General features: G+C 44.4%; 1 protein-coding gene across 3 annotated transcripts in view; it reads right to left on the reverse strand.

The window, feature by feature from the left end:
- Nucleotides 1–10,353: 10,353 nt before the first annotated feature.
- Nucleotides 10,354–19,428, reverse strand: part of ZDHHC21 (zDHHC palmitoyltransferase 21) — a 66,315-nt gene continuing 57,240 nt past the window's right edge. For all 3 annotated transcript variants that reach the window (XM_075559931.1, XM_075559930.1, XM_075559932.1), the window contains one exon: nucleotides 10,354–19,313. In XM_075559931.1, coding sequence (XP_075416046.1) covers nucleotides 19,181–19,313 — 133 coding nt within the window. In that variant the 3' untranslated portion in view covers nucleotides 10,354–19,180. The remainder of the gene's footprint in view (nucleotides 19,314–19,428) is intronic.

Here is a 19,428-nt window from a genome sequence, read left to right on the forward strand (position 1 = left end):
GCACGCATGTTTCAAACGTTTACAAGAGAAATAAAAAAAACCCAAACTCACTGTTCTAAAATTGATTGTCGTAGTGATTGTACAACTCTTCTTGATGTGATTGAACTACTGAGTTGTATGATAAATGAATTACATGCCAATAAAACTGTGGAGAAAGTCCCGTCTCTCTCCCAGAATTCCTGGTCCTCTGACTGCAGATCTTGCGGTTATCGCCCAGCGTGGGAGCTCGACACCAGCAGAGCTGTGAAATCAGGCTGCGGCGTCTCACAGCGTCTATGGCAGAATTACCATATCTGTATGGCTGGAGAACTAGAAGCCTGCATATCCTCTTCAAATATCCCCGTATCCACTGACTATGTCTGAAAGGGTCCAATTCAGAGATGGGAGCTGGCGGGGGAGGGGGAGTCGTGAGAGAAAGAATAAGGGAAACAAAAGAATGTTGTCCTTTCCTTGTAACCTGTGGAGGAGATAAGGTGTGCGCTTTGAAGTGCAGCGGTTAATGGGAGCAGACTGGCGGACTGTGTCTTTGTGAGGAAGCCGTCTTGTTTATCTTAATGATAAGGGCCATGTATCGCCAGGTGCATGACCCAGTCATTTCCAGAAACTTGGTTTCTGAGCTGGGAACGGCATGGGCTTGTTTTGCTTTCGCCTCAAGGCTGTGGCTCTTGCTTCTCTAATTATTCGTGGAATGCCGTAATGGAAGCCAAAGCTGTGATCATTTCTTCAGTCCCAAGATCATGTGTGATTTCACCCGTCCTCCTGAGGACGGCTGCCGGAGAAGTCTACCTCGTGCTGCTCCCTGGTGCTTGCTATTTCCCCCTGAACGTGTACACACAGACTCCTTTGTCCACTGGGCAGCAGGAGGCTCCCTCACTGCAGGCAGCCCTGGGCCTCACCTAGGGGTGGCTGCACCCCCCCCCCGAAACCCACACCAAGTTACCCCACATCCATATCCACGTCTGCTCCAGGTGCAATGGGCAGGGGCTCTGCAGCGTGTGTCAGAGGCTGGCCGCTCAGCAAAGTGCGAGAGGCCAGGTTTGCCCGCCGACTGGGCCCACGCAAACCTTCACCACTTGAGGAGGTCCTTGTGAAATTCCCTGAAATCGGACATTGCTAACAGCCGATGCTGAGACGTGCTGGCCCTGCCTCTCTGTCCTTTCGACGAAATGGTTGTGAATGCTTTTCAGTTAGTTGGGTTGATTTGGGGGGAGGGTGGTTGGAAAAGGCTGCTAAAAAGAGGCAAAGATGAGGGGAACTGCCACCAGCTCCCCCCGTCTCTTCTTTATGCTCACTCAATCCGTCTGGACCAATGCACAAGGAAAAAGGCCGCCAGAATGGCTCGCTTGAAGTCGCCTGTTTCACAGCTGACGGGTGTGTTTTCTGAGGGCAGGGAGAGAAATGCACTAGAGACGCCGAGCCAGTAAGCCTCCAATCTTTGCAAACACCTGCCACCCAGGACGGCTGCTTGTGTCCAAACAAAGCCTCGATGTGTCGTTTGGGTGCCATTGCTCAGCGAACCCCTCTAGCCTGAAATTTTTGGGGCCAAAGAGAATTCATTAAATTCCACATGGGAAAACTACCTCCTAAAGACTCTTTCCCCAAGAGAGCCACCACAGAGACGAGGACCTACAGCAAAGTGGGCAATAACTCCGTGAGTGTTGTATGGGCCTTTTAAAACCAATGTCTGTGGACTCAACTCAGCGCCTGGTGGTGTCTTGTGCATTAGCGTAGAACCGTGCGCCCTGGGGCTTTGGAAGGCTGTTTTTTTGGAATAGCCGGCCAGGCCTTTCTTGAAGGGTGCTTCCATGTGGCTTCGAACCACCAACCTTTCTGTTAGCACTTGAGTGTTGTCACCCAGGAACTCTTCTCATCCTCCACAAAACTGTGTTTATTATCTGTGGGTGAATCGCAGCATCCAGGAGATTCAGAGAGACACTGACTAACTCCAAGGAGAAAAGGCGACTTCTGGTGAGGCGAGTGCTGCCATTGTCCATCAACACACATGAGCGAAGCTGAAGGTGGTACCCCCAGGAGGACCACAGAGGCTGCCAACCACCAACCCACTACCACCGAGTTAGTTCTGGCTCGTGGCAACCTCCCGGGTAGAGAAGAACTGCCTTGGTTAGTTTCCCTAAGTCTTTACAGGAACAGAGCAGCTGCTGTGGCCTGGGATAAGTTAGCACGAGGAGTTAAAACAACAGACTAGGTATAGATTTGGGTGTCACTATTTCGTAAAAGAGAGACTTTGGCCAAGTGACTGCCTTTCTTCGCTTCTAAAGTGGAGAGAGCAGTAGCAATTCCATAAGTACAGTGCTGGTCATGCCCTCGCCACCGCGAGTGGCAAGGAGCAAACACCCAGTTGGGGCACGCTCTCCTCTCCCATCTGGAGCTGCCCGAGGCAGAGGTGGATGTGCTACCTTCACCAGAAGGCCTGGTGTCCAGTCCTCTGAAGCCCCCCTGCCGAGACCCTCAGCTTCAGGGAAGAACTGGCGGACAAGTGCGGCATTTGACTATGCAGAATAAGAAACGTCTCCTTTTTCACCCTTACCTGCACACACCTCTCTGGAAGTCCAATGGTCCAGTGTCTTCATTATTGCTTTATAAAGTCGAGAAGATACGGCGGCGATTCCAATTTGGTACCCAACAACGAGACCTAAAAGTCACGGAGCTAAATCCGAAAGGATCAATCGGAGAAACAGATGTTTCAGGCATCATTTCTGAGCGATCTGAAGATAGTGATACCCTAGTCTAAAAACGTAGGTGGTGTGGTTGGGTACCATCAAGTTGGCTCCAACGCATAGGACCCTATGCACAACTAAACTAGACACTGCCAGCTTCACTCACCAGCTTCACTACTGTTCTCATGCCTGAGTCCATGGACGCAGCCACTGTCGTTAGTCCATTGCATGGAGGGCCTTCCTCGTTTTCACCACCCTTCCTCTTTACCAAACATGATGTCCTTCCCCAGGGACTGGTCTCTCCTGACAACATGCCCAAAGTACGTAAGATGCAGTCTTGCCATCCTCGCCTCTACAGGGCACTCTGGCCTTAGTTCTTCCAATACAAATGGGTTTGTCCTTTTAGCAGTCCATGGTACGTTCCGTATCTTCTTCAGCACCACAATTCAAACGTATCAATTCTTCTATGGGCTTCCTTAGTCAACGTCTACCTTTCACAGCATAGGCTCCATGGGGGAACATCAGGGTTCGGGTTAGGTGTACCTCTGTCCTAAAAATAACACCCTTGTTTTACAGTGCTCGGGAGAGAGCTGAAGGGGCAGATTTACCGAATGCAATGTGCCTTTTGATCTCTTGATTGCTGCCTCCATGAGCATTGTGGATCCTGGGTAAGACAAAAATCCTTGACAACTTCAAGCTTTTCTCCATTTATCATGATGTTAGCTATTGGTCCAGTTGTGAGGATTTGGTCTTCCTTACACTGAGTTACAAGCCATACTGAAAGCTACATACAGTCCTTCAGTAGGTGTTTCAATTCCTCCTCACTTTCAGCTAGCAAAGGTGTGTTATCTGTATACTGCAGATGGTTAATAACCCTTCCTCCAATCCTGATGCCATATTCTTCTTCATATAATCATTTCTCTGATGATTCTCTCAACTTATAGACTGAATAAGTATGGTGAGGGGATACAACCCTGATTCACACCTTTCCTGATTTTAAACATGTAGTGTTCTCTTGTTCTGTTTGCACAACTGCCTCTTGATCCATGAACAAGTTCCTAATGAGCACAATGAAGTGTTCTAGAATCCCCGGTCTTCTCCAGGTCATGTACAGTTTACTATGACCCACACAGTCAAATGCCTTTGCATAGCCAATGAAACAAGCATACATCTTTCTGGTAGTCTCTGCTATGAGACACGATCCACGTGACATCAGCAGTGATATCCCTTGCTCCGCGTGCTCTTAGTCTGGCCTGAATTTCTGGCCGTTCCGTCACTGCGCTGCTACTACAACAGCTGTTGGATGATTTTGCCAATACGTTATTTGTATGTGATATCAATGATGTAGTTCTATAGTTTGAGCATTCTGCTGTGTCACCTTTCTTTGGAATTGGCACAAACATGGATCGCTTCCAGTCAGCTGTCTTCCAAATTTGCTGATGCACACAAATCAGTGCTTCCAGTGCTTCTTCGGCTTTCTGAAACATGTCGATAGCTAGCCCGTCAATTCCTGGAGTCTTGTTTGTGGCTAATGCAATCAATGCAGCTTGAACTATTTCATTGTTTCCTGCTCATGTGCGACCTCCTGTACTGGTAGACTGTCAACTCGCTCTTTCTGGTACAGTGACTGTGTATTTTGTCCATATTCTTTGCCTACAGAAACGTTCAGATCTGCAATTCGAGGCTTGCATATTTCTCAAGTTCTTTCCTGTTCAGATATGCTGAACGTGTTCTCCCCTTTTGGTTTTCTAAGTCCAGGTCCTTGCACATTTCACAATAATATTTGACTTTGTCTTCTCAAGCTGCCTTTTGAAAATTTCAATTCAGCTCCTCGACTCCATCCCTTCTTTCATTTGCTTTAGCACATCTAGGATTACGAGCAACTTTCAGAGTCTCTCCTAACATCCACTTTGATCTTTTCTTTCTTTCCTGTCTTTTGAATGACACTCTGCTTTCTTCGTGAATGATGGTCTTGATGTCCTCCCACAGTTCAGGAGGTCTTCAATCATAAGTGTTCAATGCATCAAATCTGTTCTTGAGATGTTCTCAAGGTTCAGGGGAGAGAGACTCAAGGTCATAGTTTGACCCCTGTGGACTTGTTTTAATTTTCTTCAGCTTTTTTCTGAATTTACATATGAGCAACTGATGGTCTGTTCCACAGTTGGTGTATGGTCTGATTTTAGCTGACGATACTGAGCTTTTTCATCGTGTCTTCTCACCAATGTCGTCAATTGGATTTCTGTGCATTCTATTTGGGAGGGAAGCCCGTGTGTGTATCCACCCTTTGTGTTGTTGAAAAAGGGTATTTTCTATGTACAAGTTGTTGGTTTTTCAAAATTCATCATGCAATCTCCAGCTTCATTTCTATTACCAAGTCCACCGTTTCCAACTACTGTTCTGACTTCTTTGTTTCCAACTTTGGCATTGCAATCACCAATATACTTCAAAAAAATTAAAAGTAGGATGAGCGTGAAAGACAAGGAAGGCAGTGGCGGCAACAGTGGGCTCAAGCCTCGGAACAATTGTGAGGGTGGTGCGGGGCGGGCAGTGCTTCCTTCTGTTGCGTATAAGGTTGCTAAAAAAATAATAGAACAGAAAATCACTCATGCTATAGAAGAGACGAAGAACGTACCAGTCACCTTGCCCTGACATTTATAGCACATTGGACCTAAATCAAGTAACACCTATTCTTTGCCAGCACATATATATCATTCTCTAGAATGCATCACATGCCAGGCCACAAAAGAAAGCTCAGTAAACTATAACAAACAAAATGATAGAGTATGTCCTTAAGAAATCATAATTATATGAGGGAACCAAGGCAGCCCTGGAGCCTCCCAAGGACAGGGTCGGCCCGGGGTCCATGCGCACCTGGGCATTTCCACAGAACCATACTGTGCCTCCACTTGAACACCAACAACAGAGGAGCAACCATCCTGCCTGTTCTTCACCTTCAAAAGCTGCTGCCTCCTGTGAAACCCCAGGAGACATGCTGCTTAGCAGACATCTCAGACTGTGGCTTCTGCACTTCCTGCTTTCTGACAAGGCAGTCTCCATTATTACTTTTTCTTAGAAAAAAAAGAAGAAAACAAAGGTGGGGTGGGAGGCATGGTTGCAGATTCCATTTTCATCTCCCAGTCTTCCAATAAAATTGGACTGGGGTGGGAAAATAATCATAAATATATTAGGAGTCAACAGCAAGGGAAATATTTTTTGAAAACTTGCCATAGGTTTAAGATAATCCATGATCAAAGAACAAATCACAGGAAAATTAAAATATTTTTAAGTTAAAGGATACACACACACACACACAATTCTACATGTCAAATTTCGCAGCTTTGAAAATCTACTTTAGGAAAGAATAAAAGTCTTAAATCAATACATTATGTTCTCACCCTAAGGGGAAAAAATGAATCAGAAGAAAAGCAATAGAGTGGGAATGGGGAACTAGAGTAGAAATCAATGAAATGAAAAACAATGGGGAAAATCAATTATATCAAAAGCATGCTATTAAAAAGATCAACAAGGTGGAGTTTTAGCTAGATTAAGCAAAAAAAAAAAAAAGGTATGTATGTAGGGGGGAGGGGGGAGGTTAGGTTTACTACAATTAGGAATGAAAGCAGGGCCAGCACTGCTGTGGACTTTACAGAGTCCGTTAGGTACCTTGAATGAAATGGTCACATTCCTGGAAAGAAAGCGCTCTCAGAACCAAGGAGAAACAGAAAATTTGGACAGGGCTATCACAAGTAATGACATCGACTCAGTAATTCAAAATCTTCCAGCAAAGAAAAAGCCATCTACTAAGTATTGAAATGAATAATATCAATCTTTTAAAATTCTTGCAGAAAATGGGAGCAGAGCACTTTCCAGCTCAGTATATAGAGCCAGCCCCACTCAAATACCAAGGCACTACATGAAAGCCACAGTGGACCAATATCCTTCACAATCTTCCACACAAGGAGCTTTAAATTATTTGCAAATCAAATCCAGCTGCATAGAAATTGAATTATATACTATAACTAGGAGGAATTTCCCCTCAGGAATACAAGGTTAATGCAACATCTAGAAATCGATTAATGCAATGTCCCATATTAATAGAGGATTACAAAGCACACGATCATCTCATTAAGTTCAGGAAGAGCATCTTCAAAACATCAACACTTATTCTTAATGAAAACTCCCAGCAAACTAGGAACAGACTTTCTGAACCTCACAAAAGGCTGCTATGGAAAACCCACAGCTATCATCACACCGAGGGGTCCAAAACGGAATGTTTTCTCTCGGACGGCCAGGACAGGGCAGCCAGGTCTCCCCTTCACTTCTATTCAGCATGATGCTTGCAGTGGTCGTCATTGTAAGAAGGAACGAGAGGGAGGAGGAGGAGGGAGGGAGGGAGGCACAGAGGTACAGCTAGAACTGGCTAGCTCAAGAAGAAATGATGGGGCGAGGGGTGGGGGGCAGTGGAGAAGAAGCTAAGAAGGGAGGGAGGGTGGGGATATGAATTGCAAGAGGGAAGCAAAATTGCCTTTACCTGCAAATGACATGATCTTGTATGGAAACGTCTAAGGCACACACGCACTCCTACTGAAACTAAAAAACAAGTTCAACAAGGTTAGAGCATAAATATTTCTACATACTAGTGGTAGGTACTCTGAAGACAAAATGCCCAAGAAAACCAGAGGCTCGCAAGTACACAAACGCTTGTGGTTAACGGATGATAAAAATTAGAGTCAGACTCGGCTCGGTGACAGTGTTTGGTGTGGGCTTGAATAAGAGCAATAAGATGGAGTGGTATTTTGTACAAGTTGCGCATATTTGCGACACTTTTGAGCAGACCAGCCAAGATTGTTCAAAGGGTTACTTCTAGCTGCCATTAAAACATGAAACCTGGATTATGAAACTAGGCTATCTGGTCTCCAGCTACACAGCCTAAGGGAATTCACAGAACACATCTTGTTAACCTGATTGTCCTCTCCTATTTATCACGGATTGCATACCCATGTTTCAGTGTGGAACCCTAAAATGTGCACACCTACCAGGTCCTCCATGAAGGATCATCACAAGTTAGATGGGGGGGGGGGAGCGTGTAGTTAGAAAAAGGCTGAATTTCTGTAATGGGGGAGGCAAATACCATCCAAGCCACGCTAGGGTTGACCTTTCAACTGAAGACTTGCCGAAGTACACCTCGATAGTAGCATCCCAATGGTGGGGTTTGTCTACTTCAAGCTCTTTACTTCCTGCATGATTTTGGCTGTTTTACATGTAAAACGCATTCCTATTTGGACATTTGATCTTTACCCAAAGGGCCTTCTTTGTTTAGGGAAGAGGGGTAGTTTGAAAGGCACCAGGCAACCAAGGACATAACAAAGAAGGGGCTAGGACGGATATAAATATTTTTAAAGTAAGCTTAGCTGTAACTTTTTTTTCCTTTTCCAAACTCGCACACATCCTCCATCCTTTCTCAATCCTGTTTGCTCAGCTGGATGTCCACAGGGCCCAATTTTCCTCCAACTGCCCTTGCACAGTGCCGTAATCGCTGTGCGGATGGATAATTGGTGGGCCGAAGGCAGTCTTGGGATGCGTTTATTCATCTACGGTGCCTGGCAGCTTTGCAAGTGGCTTTGCAGTCTTGCGGCACTATGATGTATTCTCAGTTTTAGGTTTTTATTTATTATTTTGATTGTTGTTGTTTCCTCATAGCACGGCTAAATAGCGGTGAATCTGGAAGAAAGCTTAAAGTGTTCAACATTAGGCACAAAATTCTCTTAAACGGCTGCTCTTTCATTTTTCAAATAAAGTAAATGAAACCAAGCCTCAAATACACACTCAGTTCTGCTCTTCCCCCACGGCTTCTCGCCCCAGACAGAACTGAGTGAACTCAATGCAAACAAACTTCAGGTGGAAATAGGAGAGCAACAGTCAATTTCACTTAATAATGCCGTCCATGAAGCAGGGAGAGTCATTAAGTTTTGTTCACACTTAATCATTAGGCACACCGATAGTCCCTGCTATTTTGGAGGCAACGGTCTACAGAGCCTATGTGAGCTGAACCAGCCACTATTTACATGGAGCATTGTTTTTACCTGAAAAAACAATAATGCTCGTTTCTTTCATCAAAACAACTGAACAACACCTTGTTGCCAATGGGAAAATGTCAGGTGGCAAGTGAAAGCGAATTTGTAAGACAAATACTCATAACTTGAATAGTTTGTTCATTTCAACACTAGTCTGTATACTCAGTTCTCCATGAGTTTTTTTTTAATTTTAAATAAATCATTTGATTGGGGGCTCTTGTAACAATCTATACTTTAATTTTATCAACACATTTGTACATATGTTGCCATCATCATTTTCAAAACCTTTCCTTTCTACTTGAGCCCTTGGTATCAGCTTGTGCTCCCTCCCACACCCTTGAAAAACTACCAATTATTTCCATCTTATACAGTCTGCTGCTTCCCTTCACCAACATTTCTGTTGTTCGTCCCCCTGGGGTGTACACTGATCATTGTGATCAGTTCCCCGATTCGCCCCCTTACCTTCATGGTATCGCTACTCCCATTATTGTTCCAGAGGGGTTTGTCTGTCCTGGATTCCATGTGTCGAGAGCACTTATCTGTAAGAGTGTACATGCTCTGGTCTAGATAGAATTGTAAGGTGGAACTGGGTCATGACAGGAGGGGCGGGGGGCAGGGAACCATTAAAAAACCAGAGGAATGTTGTGTGTTTCATCGTTGCTGTGCTGTACCCTGGCTGGTGGGTCCCTTCCTTGTGACCCTTCTGTAATGGGATGTCCAATTGTCTACAGATGGGCTTTGGGTTGCCATTCCGACCCTCCTCATTCTCGTTGAAATGGTTTTTTTGGGGTCTTTTGATGCCTGATACCTGATTCCATGGACACCTCATGATCCCAGGGTGCTGTGCTTCTTCCAGGTGGGCTTTGTGGATCCCTGCTAGGGAATTCTTTATGCATTTTGTGATTATTGTGGAGACTTGTTATATTGCTGTTGCTAGGTGTTATCAAGTTGATTCCAACTCATAGCGACCCTGCTGCATACCTGAGTGAAAACTGGCCAGCCCTGCACCATCCCATCCTCAAAACGGTCTCTCTGCTTCAGTCCTTGTCGAAGCCATTGTGCCGTGGCATTTCCTTGAGGATCTTCTTTTTCACTGATCCTCTTCCAAGAATGACGTTCCTCACCAAGAACCGGTTCCTCCTGACAACATGTCTAAAGTATGTGAGACCAAGTCTAGCCATTCTCCCTCCCAAGAATGATTGGTTCTTTCTTCTGGTGGTATATTTAATAGACTTTACCAACAACGTAATTCTACTCTGTGGTGGTATATTTCATATACTTTACCAACAACTCAATTCTGCTCTGTTCCTGTTCACTGTCCGTCTTTTGCATGCAATGAGAGGACTGGCAAGACCTGGTTTGGGCTGGGCACACCTTCACCGTCAAGATGAGGGGACTGACAAGACCTGGTTTGGGCTGGGCACACCTTCACCATCAAGGTGACACCTTTGCTTTGAATAGTTTAAAGAAGCTTTTTCAGCAACTTTGCCCAATGTTACTACTTATAATCTCTAAATAAATTAAAATGCGTACCTCTTTCCCTGGCCATGGTGCAATCTTGAGTTTAATAAATAAGGAGAGGAGGGGAAAAACAAGTCCAATATTTTTAAAAAATATTTATTTAAAAATAATATTTCTAAAAATACAGTACATAATACATTTCAAGAGAAGTAAAAATTCCACAAGTTAAATTAAAACAAAATATGCAAAGAAAATAAAGACATTACACAAATAGAACTAAATCATTGAAATAAATTAAAAACAACAACATTGTTCATAGGTAGAGGCATGGGTCACTTTCCAATTTTAGAACCAGTGTTGACTTTCCATTTCCACAAGTCTCTCAGACACATTGTCCTCATCTCTTCCCTACCTCCACCCTGTGCCAGCCCACCCATTTCCTCCCTCCTCTCAATCTGTATTTGGATTTCTCAACTATTGTTTCCCTATTACCCTCATCACCGGAAATGCTAGTGAAGGCTTTCTTAAAACGCTCTGACAGCAACAGACAGGTGGAGTAGCAGGCAGGGAGCCAATTGGAACAGGCGATGCATTGAATGGAAACTGCCCAACAATGGCCTTCCAATGTCACTTAGAGCATACCACTATACAAGGGGGGTGGTTTTAGTTTAAGGATTTAATGTTGGACATAATTTGGGGCTGGTAGAGACTTTGCCTAATCATTAAAATTTGCCAGTAAGATTACAGCTCTGGTCGAGAAAATAGGCTCTCCCTGAAAGAACCCCTGGCCTTGCTCCTCCCAGGTTAGATTTGCACTGGGAAGACCTCAGGTGTGGGGATCTGGTCCTGTGGTATTACTTGGTTGCGCTATGCTGATTTTTTCCTTTTTAACATTCATCTAAGGGAGGAGGATCACGGTGAGTTCCCTAATTCTTCACAACAAACCACGGCACTCACTGCGGCCACTCACATGACACATAAGCAAGCGGGACAGCGTGGCATCAGGACTCTGTGAGCACACTCTAGAAATTCTGTCCACAGCGCAGAGGAAGACACGAGGTCGTTTGTCCCACCTTGCTGCCATATAAACACGGCCTGTATCATGGTCACCAGGGACACATGCAGCTCTCTAGTCTGTCACATGATCCTAAAGGACATTTCACTGAGTTTCAGACTTAATTTTTTTTTCCATTCAGAATGCACTGCAAAACCATATATTGAATGTACATTCAAGAAAAGGTTGGTTTGGCTGCTTAAAAATAATGCCCAGCAGCCTCCACGGTGATTGTCAGCCTCTCCAGCCCCTGCGCTCTGCTGCCCCCTCGCCAGCAGGAGCCACCCCTGCCTGCGGCTGCACGTCTCAGGGCACCGACCAAGCAGACTCGGTCAGGGTCTGAGGAGCAATACGCAGACCCAGGGCAGCATCCAGAGCAGAACCAGACACGGGAAGAAATAAAGATCCCCCTCCCGCCCTGCCCCCAATTTTGTGAAACCAATCACCAAGCAATTCATTAAAAAAAAAAAAATCTTACCCTGACCTGTCGTGTGCAGCGAGAACCGAGCTGCCGTCTGGCTGCTGTAAGTCCCTTTCCTAGGACCAGTTTTCTCAAATCTGAGGACGTGTGCATTTCCTCTCGGGGGTGCACTGAGCTCGCCAACGGCCTTGCAAGAGCTGCAGCGCACAAGGAGCACAAGGATTCTACGTACATTTTTACACACGGTGCAAAAAAAGATAGAATGTATACTTTATGTACTTGAATTTTACCTTTATTTGTAAAGAAGACAAATGGCAGTATAATTCTTGAATGCTCCTGAGGATTACACACAGAGATTTCTTGATTTGTTATCAGAATAGACCCTTTAGCTTTTTATTTTAGCATTTTTCTCTCTGCATTCACTAAGAGGGCCCAAGTAGCTATAGATAGCCGCCCCTCGGTGCCCCAGGGGTGTTGTGGGGGGGGGGGGGGAGTGTCCAGGCCATATCAAAAGCCATGATGCTCAAGTCCCGTATATAAAATGGAGTTTCATGTATTTGCATACAACACCCTCCCCATGCACGAATACTTTAACTCATGTCTACGTTGTCTTAAAATACTGAAAACACTACAGATGCTATCTAAATAGCCCCCTGGGCTTTGGGCGATTGCTTTGACCACTTAAATGCTCTTGCCCCCAAGAGTTTCTTCTTGCAGCTGGTTGGATCGATGGATATGGAGCTTAGGGATACAGAGGGCCAACCATACTTTATTTATTAAATGAGAGTAGAACTTTACAGAAGTAGAGCAAAAGATCTTTTCTGTTAACTTCAGCCTGTTAACTTACTTTCTAAAATAGCTAAACTATATTAAAATAATCAAATTTAATCTGCCAACCTAAAAAAGAAAAAAATCTAAACAAGAGACATTTAAAACTGATTGAGGCAGCACTGTACTGAAAACTAAGGCCTGTCCATCAAAACTGTTCTTTTGCAACATTAAATTCCATGTTATAAACACAGCATGTGAGAAGAAAATCTCAATCAACCACAAAAGAAAGCGAACTCTTTGGTGTGGGAATGAGAAATGTTGCTCAATGCGAAAGTGAGCAGCCCCAGGCTCTGTTTTCACTGTGGACATTGTAAAACACAAGCTGGAACTTCAGGCACCATTAGGCTAACACGGCCCCCGATACATTAAGTGCACACAAGCTTTCCCTGTAGTTAACTGCCTACACGCAAGTACATCCTGTCCTCAGCCAATCAGGTATGCAAAAGTACCAGATGAAACACAGTTCCTGCTATTTCACCCATCCTTTCCAACTGTAACGTTGGAGATAGGCGCCCCAGAGATCAGAACGTGGAGCAGCGGTGGGGAGCAATGCATCCCATGTAACGGGAAGCCGGGAAGCCTCTGGGAATGGAGTCCTAGATACCAAGAGCTCCCGATGCAGCCCGAGGACAAAGAGGAAGTCGACCTTCAGACACCTTTGAACAGTGGGTCTCCTCTAGCGGCACACTTGGCCATCATTCTTCTCATCCTTTCTTTGCCGTAGGAGTGCCCTAGAGAGGGTCCTGGTTTCCCCATCAAATCTGGGAAAATGAGTCATTTCTGCTTGGCATTAAAGAGCTGTGACATACACTGCCCAAGTAGGATACATGAAACTCCCGATGATTTCAGAAAGAAGGCAACTGAAGAAGAAACCGCAATATAAATTAAACCTCCTGGAGAAAATACCTCAAACCAGTGCTCTTGTGCAGCAGCCGCCACTGCAGTAAAGCGTGGTAGCGGGGCAGCGAAAGAGGAAGGCCCTCGACATGGACTGGTGCAGTGGCTGGAACAGCGTTTAGATCATGGCTCCCCACCTTCCTAAGGCCGCGACCCTTTCATACAGCTCCTCTTGTTGTGGTGACCCCCCAACCAGAACATTATTTTTGTTGCTGCTTCATAACTGGAATTTTGCTCCTGTGATGAACTAGGTGACCCCTGAGAAAGGGTCATTCGACACCTCCCCCAAGGGGTCACAACCTAGATTGAGAACCGCTGGTTTACAGGGTACAGACCCAGTGGGTTTTGTTCTGTTGTTCTTGGGGTCACTATGCATTGGAGCCTAATGTCGGCACCTAACAACCGGTACATGCCGTTCTCTGAAGACCAGGCAGACACCGACTACCCACTTCAGCAGAGGGGCTGCCCGACTCCAGGAAGCCCAAACCAGTGGGCTGTGCTGCACAGAGGTGGGTGTCTCACACTCCAGCCAGCCTTCTTACATTGCCAGTGAAGCAGCCCCTACTCTCTTCACCCAACTGTTTGGCTAATCACTAGTCACTTGACCCATTTTCTTGAGACACCTGTCCTCTAAGATGAGACAAGCGAAAGGACGTTTTGATGATTAAAAAGTAAACTGAAAAAAAGAACCTGTTAAAGCCCATGGCTTAAAAACGTTAAGTTCCCTTGCTATTTCTGTTTCGAATTAACACTAGCAGGCCATAGTGCAACACAGAAGAGCAGACACAATGGAACAGGTGTGTCTTGAAATACTGCACAATCACGGTAAAGGAAAAGTTTGAGCTAACACTTTCCTGAAGTCATGCCATCAGTAGACCCCAAAGGCAGGGAAAGGCCAAGTACTGACTGGGCTTGGAAAGAGGATACCATAATCTTTGCAGCGACTGCAGTCGGGGGTCCTGATTTATCCTTCTACTCTACTCTACAATTCAACTGAGAAAGGCAAATACAACGCTCAATACATTTAGTGACCAGCCATCAATTCAGGGGGTGATGCCTACAACAGATAACAAATATGGGACTTCAACATACAGTCATTTGTTAAGGAGATACTAAATGTAGAAGATACTAAATATACGTGACCATTCAGTAATTATACTTGCCAATACATATTTTTAGAGCAGTAATGGCAGAGTTGGGTAAAAATCAAATACCTGTATCTAGTAGTATACCACCTGAAGTTTGTAAATGGCAAAGCTGACCAATACATCCTAAATCTACATGCTAGAGGCATGATAAAAAATGTGATGAAGTAGCTCCACAGCCCCCCTTGTCTTACTGTGCTGTTCTCCTGCGCTCTGCAGATACTGCCTTTAAAAACAAGCCAGACTGAGGCTGGCGGCAACCCCACCCTGCAGGGCCGGGTTCCCAGCAGCATGTGCTGCCTTCCCGTGGTGCCACACTTTGGTGAGTCTCACAATATTTAAAACCATTGCACAGTGCTATTGATTCTACTGCAATAGACGGATGTCAAGTGTACACCCACATTTGTACACACCGCGGAGACAGCAACTACAGACACGTGTGACCCGCTTTACTGACACCAGTCCAATTGTAGCTGTCTAAACGGAATGCAGTCTCCGAGGTCTGCTTGCAGTTTAGGAGACGTGGCTAAGCAAGGTCAAGCAGCTGGAGACAGAGAGCCCAGCAGCTCTGCCAATGAACAGCGTAACTCACTGTCCAACAGGACCTGCCGCCCATGCGGTTATAGTGCTTATCTGGGCAATGCGTGTGTGAGCATTCAGACTGCCCCATGATGAACACATGGACAAATGTGCTTGTTTGCCTTCATGCTTGTTCACGCTTCAGGATCGGAAACTGTCCATTTTCACAACGAGAATATCTCCCAAAGAAGTTCAGGCGAAAATGTATTTTTGCTAACTACTCATAGTCAACAAACATTAGTTACAGGCGATCATTAATCATAGAGAAAACGGTAACTAAACGCTAGCAGAAATGCACTGTTAACTCTGGCCGAAGTGGTCACCCCGCTGTGGTGAACCCAGGGGGTGCTGGCCTTCTCCTCCGCTGCAACATACACTGTCGCAAGTTCACAAGAAACAGGCACGCGATTCTTAGGCAAAAACGCACATTTTCTTTTAACGGCCCACCAGCCCCCTTAGTATTTTTAAATCTCGCCTGGGTTACCACAGACAGAGAGCTCTCTAAGTCCAATGACCACTGTTCGGGGGAGTCCAAACTCAAGTCGACGTTGTCAACAAGTTTCAGACCATGCTGCGCCCGCACACATTTTTATTTACAGAAAAGAACAATAGAAAATATAATTGTTCAATAGGTCGAACCTGCAATTTCTAGAGCAATGCCTTTCCTTTTTTAGAAGCCCCATAAGTGGCTTCACTGATGTCAAACTTGTTCATGTTCATTTTGTTTCGAGTAAAATGGAGTGTTTATACAGAACTTTAGTCCAGCATGCAGACCACACCAGTCACTGCACTGTCATTGTCTTCATGGTAACCCAGAACATCTACTGGATGGGCTCCTACAGCTAATGAAACAAGCAAACATCAAAACACAAAACAAATAAACCTGTGTCTTGGTAGAAGTACAGCCAGAATGCTCTTCGGAAGCTAGGATGACGAGACTTGGTCTCTTGTTCTCAGAAGAGACCAGCTTGGAGAAGGACATCATGCTTAGTAAAGAAGAGGGGCAGGGAAAAAGAGGAAGGCCCTTGACAAAACAGATTGACAAGGTGGCTACAACAATGGGCTCAAACTTAATGGTGAGGCTGGTGCAGGACCAAGCCACGTTTTCTTCTGTTGTACACAGGTCATCGAGGGCCCCCATGGCCCTGACAACCCCAGAAGACTCAGCCCGCTCCTTAGTGGTTGAACGCAGGGCGTGCCTGCTTGTAGCTGTGACACCACCCCCCCCCACACACACAATCTATTTGATAAAAACTGGAAATTTTTAAATAAACATATGTTGAATTATTATGAATTATCTTCCCAAGATAATGTGTCAATAAAATCCACAAACCAGCTCAGTTTATCCTGATCTAATTTTAGGGCTGCTAATAAAGAGTTCAGAATCAGCAGAAAAGCAGTAAAACAGACACCACATGCCTATAACCTAAAAAGAATGGTCTCAGACAGAGTAACACATCCATTTTCATCAAACGGTTCTGCCAAAGTTGTACCTCCGACAGGCCCGGATCTAAGCCACCCAGCACTCACAGGGCAGTGGAGCGCCTTCGAGCCAGTATAAGGATAGCCCTGAACCAAAAGAGGGCGCAGAGAGGACATGGGTTTATGTCGTCCCCGAGGAACTGCCCTCTGGTGTCCCTCAAGTAATCGAACAGGAAGTACAAAGCCCACGCCCTACAGGGTGATAGGAGCTACTGCGAGAATCCTGAAAGTTACAGTATAAGAAGGTATGTAAAGTATCTATATTTACATAAAAATTTACATTCAAGCTCATTTGTACCTGTGATTTGATTGGATTGAAGCCACTCAGCATATACTTTAAAATAAAGGTTTGTTTCCAAGACACACTTGAATGCAGATTTCTATGCAAATATATTGGTATCTCACCTTTCTGTCCCTCAAGCATACTCTGTTTTAGTCTGTAGTCCAGTAATGCAGAGGGCCCTGGCAGGAGGGATCGGGGTGTGGGGAGGCGGTGCCCTGGAGGTGGTCCTGCTCGGGAATAACCACACACATGCACACACAAACCACCCACTGGTGGGAAAGGGCCCACCTGGGGCTCTCAGTACTGAGGTTCAGGCTGGCACTGAGGACCTCCCGGGACCTTGGGAGGTGGCTTTGGCTGTTCCACGAAGCCTAACTCTCTGTCCAGATGGCATTCTCGGGAGTCTTCACACAGCCCTGTAATTTCTCAAGGACTCCTCATTTAAAAAGAATGGACACACCTTAAGGCATTAAACTAGTACCTTCCTACGTCACTGATGCACACGTTCCGCCTAACTACTACTGTGGTCACCGAGTCAAATTAGGTTAATGCAAACTTGCATAAACTCAACCTACTGACCTGATGCAAACATATTAATTTGTGTTTTATTAAGCTTCATAAATATACTTCTCATACTAAATTTACTATGCATCTTATCAGCACCAATAAATACTTTTATATGCCACTGCTAAATTTTTGGTAATAAAGCATTTACAATCAGAACATGAATAGCACAGGTGCTAATATTTCTGAGAAGAGCTTATTGTATTATTTCAGAATATTTTAGAAGATATTTACAGTTTCTGAAAGAACTGTCTGGTCAACCTAACCTTGTGTTTCATGATTTCCCACAAGTGATTCTTTACAATGAAAATTATCTAGAAGTAAAATATTAATATGCTCCAAGAACAAACACCTCATTAAATCTTCTTTTCAAGTGAATACTGAGTATATATATTTATTTTAAAAGATATATGGATTTTGCAGTATTCTAATGGAAAAAATTATAAAAAGTTGAACTTTTTTCTCCCAAGCATGCTAAATATCTTTCCACACAAATGTTATATATTTTCCAAAAAGCCATCATTATTAGCAATTTAAAACTGTGTAAGATTTCTGATAAATACGGATAATTATTTTTTATTATTTTAAGATCATTTCCTAACATGAGCTTCTTGCAAAAAGGTCTTTCGGCAAATGATAGTTGGCTACTTAAAACTGGATTTCAAATTGGGTACTTAGAAGTCCACAAAAATTGTTTACTTTCAACAATAATTTCCAATAAAAATTCTTCTATACTAGTTGGACAATATCTGTTATATATAAACCTTCAACTTATCATTTTAGATCAGTAAGTCAATAAAAGTAAAAAGTACATTTTTTTCCAAAAGCACAATCTTCCTCTTTATACTGTACGTGATATCGTGTTCTAGATACACCATCATTTTAAATACACACACATCCTAATACAACCGCACTAGGAAAGGTGTCTGTGGAATGACTGCCCTTCGGAATCTTAGGGTCCGATAAACAGACGTGCTGACTGGTGACCAATCCCCCCCTGGAACAAACACTCTAACAACACTCAGTAGCAACAGTACAGGAAAGGAAAGGGCAACGGTGATGCTGAGAGAGACCTCTCTGTCCTTTCAAGCCAGGTAGGCAGTTGGTGTTTCACTTTTCGTACAGCTTGTGTTTTGGTTTTGGTGACAAGGAAAAGGAGAAAACATGGAAATGTTACTTCTAAGAAAAGATTGCCCTGTTTTGATGTTGTTCACCCCTTTGCTGCATATCTTTAAAACCTTGCAGCGCAGACAAAAAGAAGTGCCAAGTCTTTTAAATTGTATTAGAAGAGAGAATTTTACACATAATATAAGAAGGTGTATCAACATCTGTAAAACCTGGAGAATTAAATTCAAGTAAACATCGGAACTGCCCCGCAAATTAGAACCGGAAACATTGTCAGTACTCAAAGAAATTATGTACAATTATTTCATCCCAATCACTTCCTTTTGAGTTTAACAATAAAAGCATCTGAAGAGATCCCATGGAAAGCTAATTTGAAAGTAAACATGCTTTAAAACTTAAATATAGATCGCACATTAGTCCCACAACAGGCTCAAGATCACTATTAAACAAAGCCTGGGGCATGCTGTGATGCCTAAGATTGGTGGGTGGGTTTTAATTGACTTGAAGACTGTCACTGTTCTATTATCATAAAACCTGTAACGCATTCCCAGCCTGGAGGACCCATCTGTGCCCACCATCCATCTGTTCAGACGTGATTGGCAAAGTGGTGGGGAACTCGCAGTGGCTGCCTCTGCCTGAAAGGAATGAACCACAGGATCTTCCAACGAGTGCCAAAAACTTCTGAGAAGGTCTGCTGCCATGGCTTGCGGGGCCTTGATCTACAGAAGACAGCATTATTAGTGAAAGACAGCACTCCCATGGTGCACTCCAGTCAGCTCAAACAATACGGGGTGGCTGGGGATCCATTACTGGACTCTGATGAATTGTGTCCCA

This window comes from Tenrec ecaudatus, chromosome 10, assembly GCF_050624435.1.
Source record: "Tenrec ecaudatus isolate mTenEca1 chromosome 10, mTenEca1.hap1, whole genome shotgun sequence".
In the NCBI taxonomy this organism is placed as follows: Eukaryota; Metazoa; Chordata; class Mammalia; order Afrosoricida; family Tenrecidae; genus Tenrec; species Tenrec ecaudatus.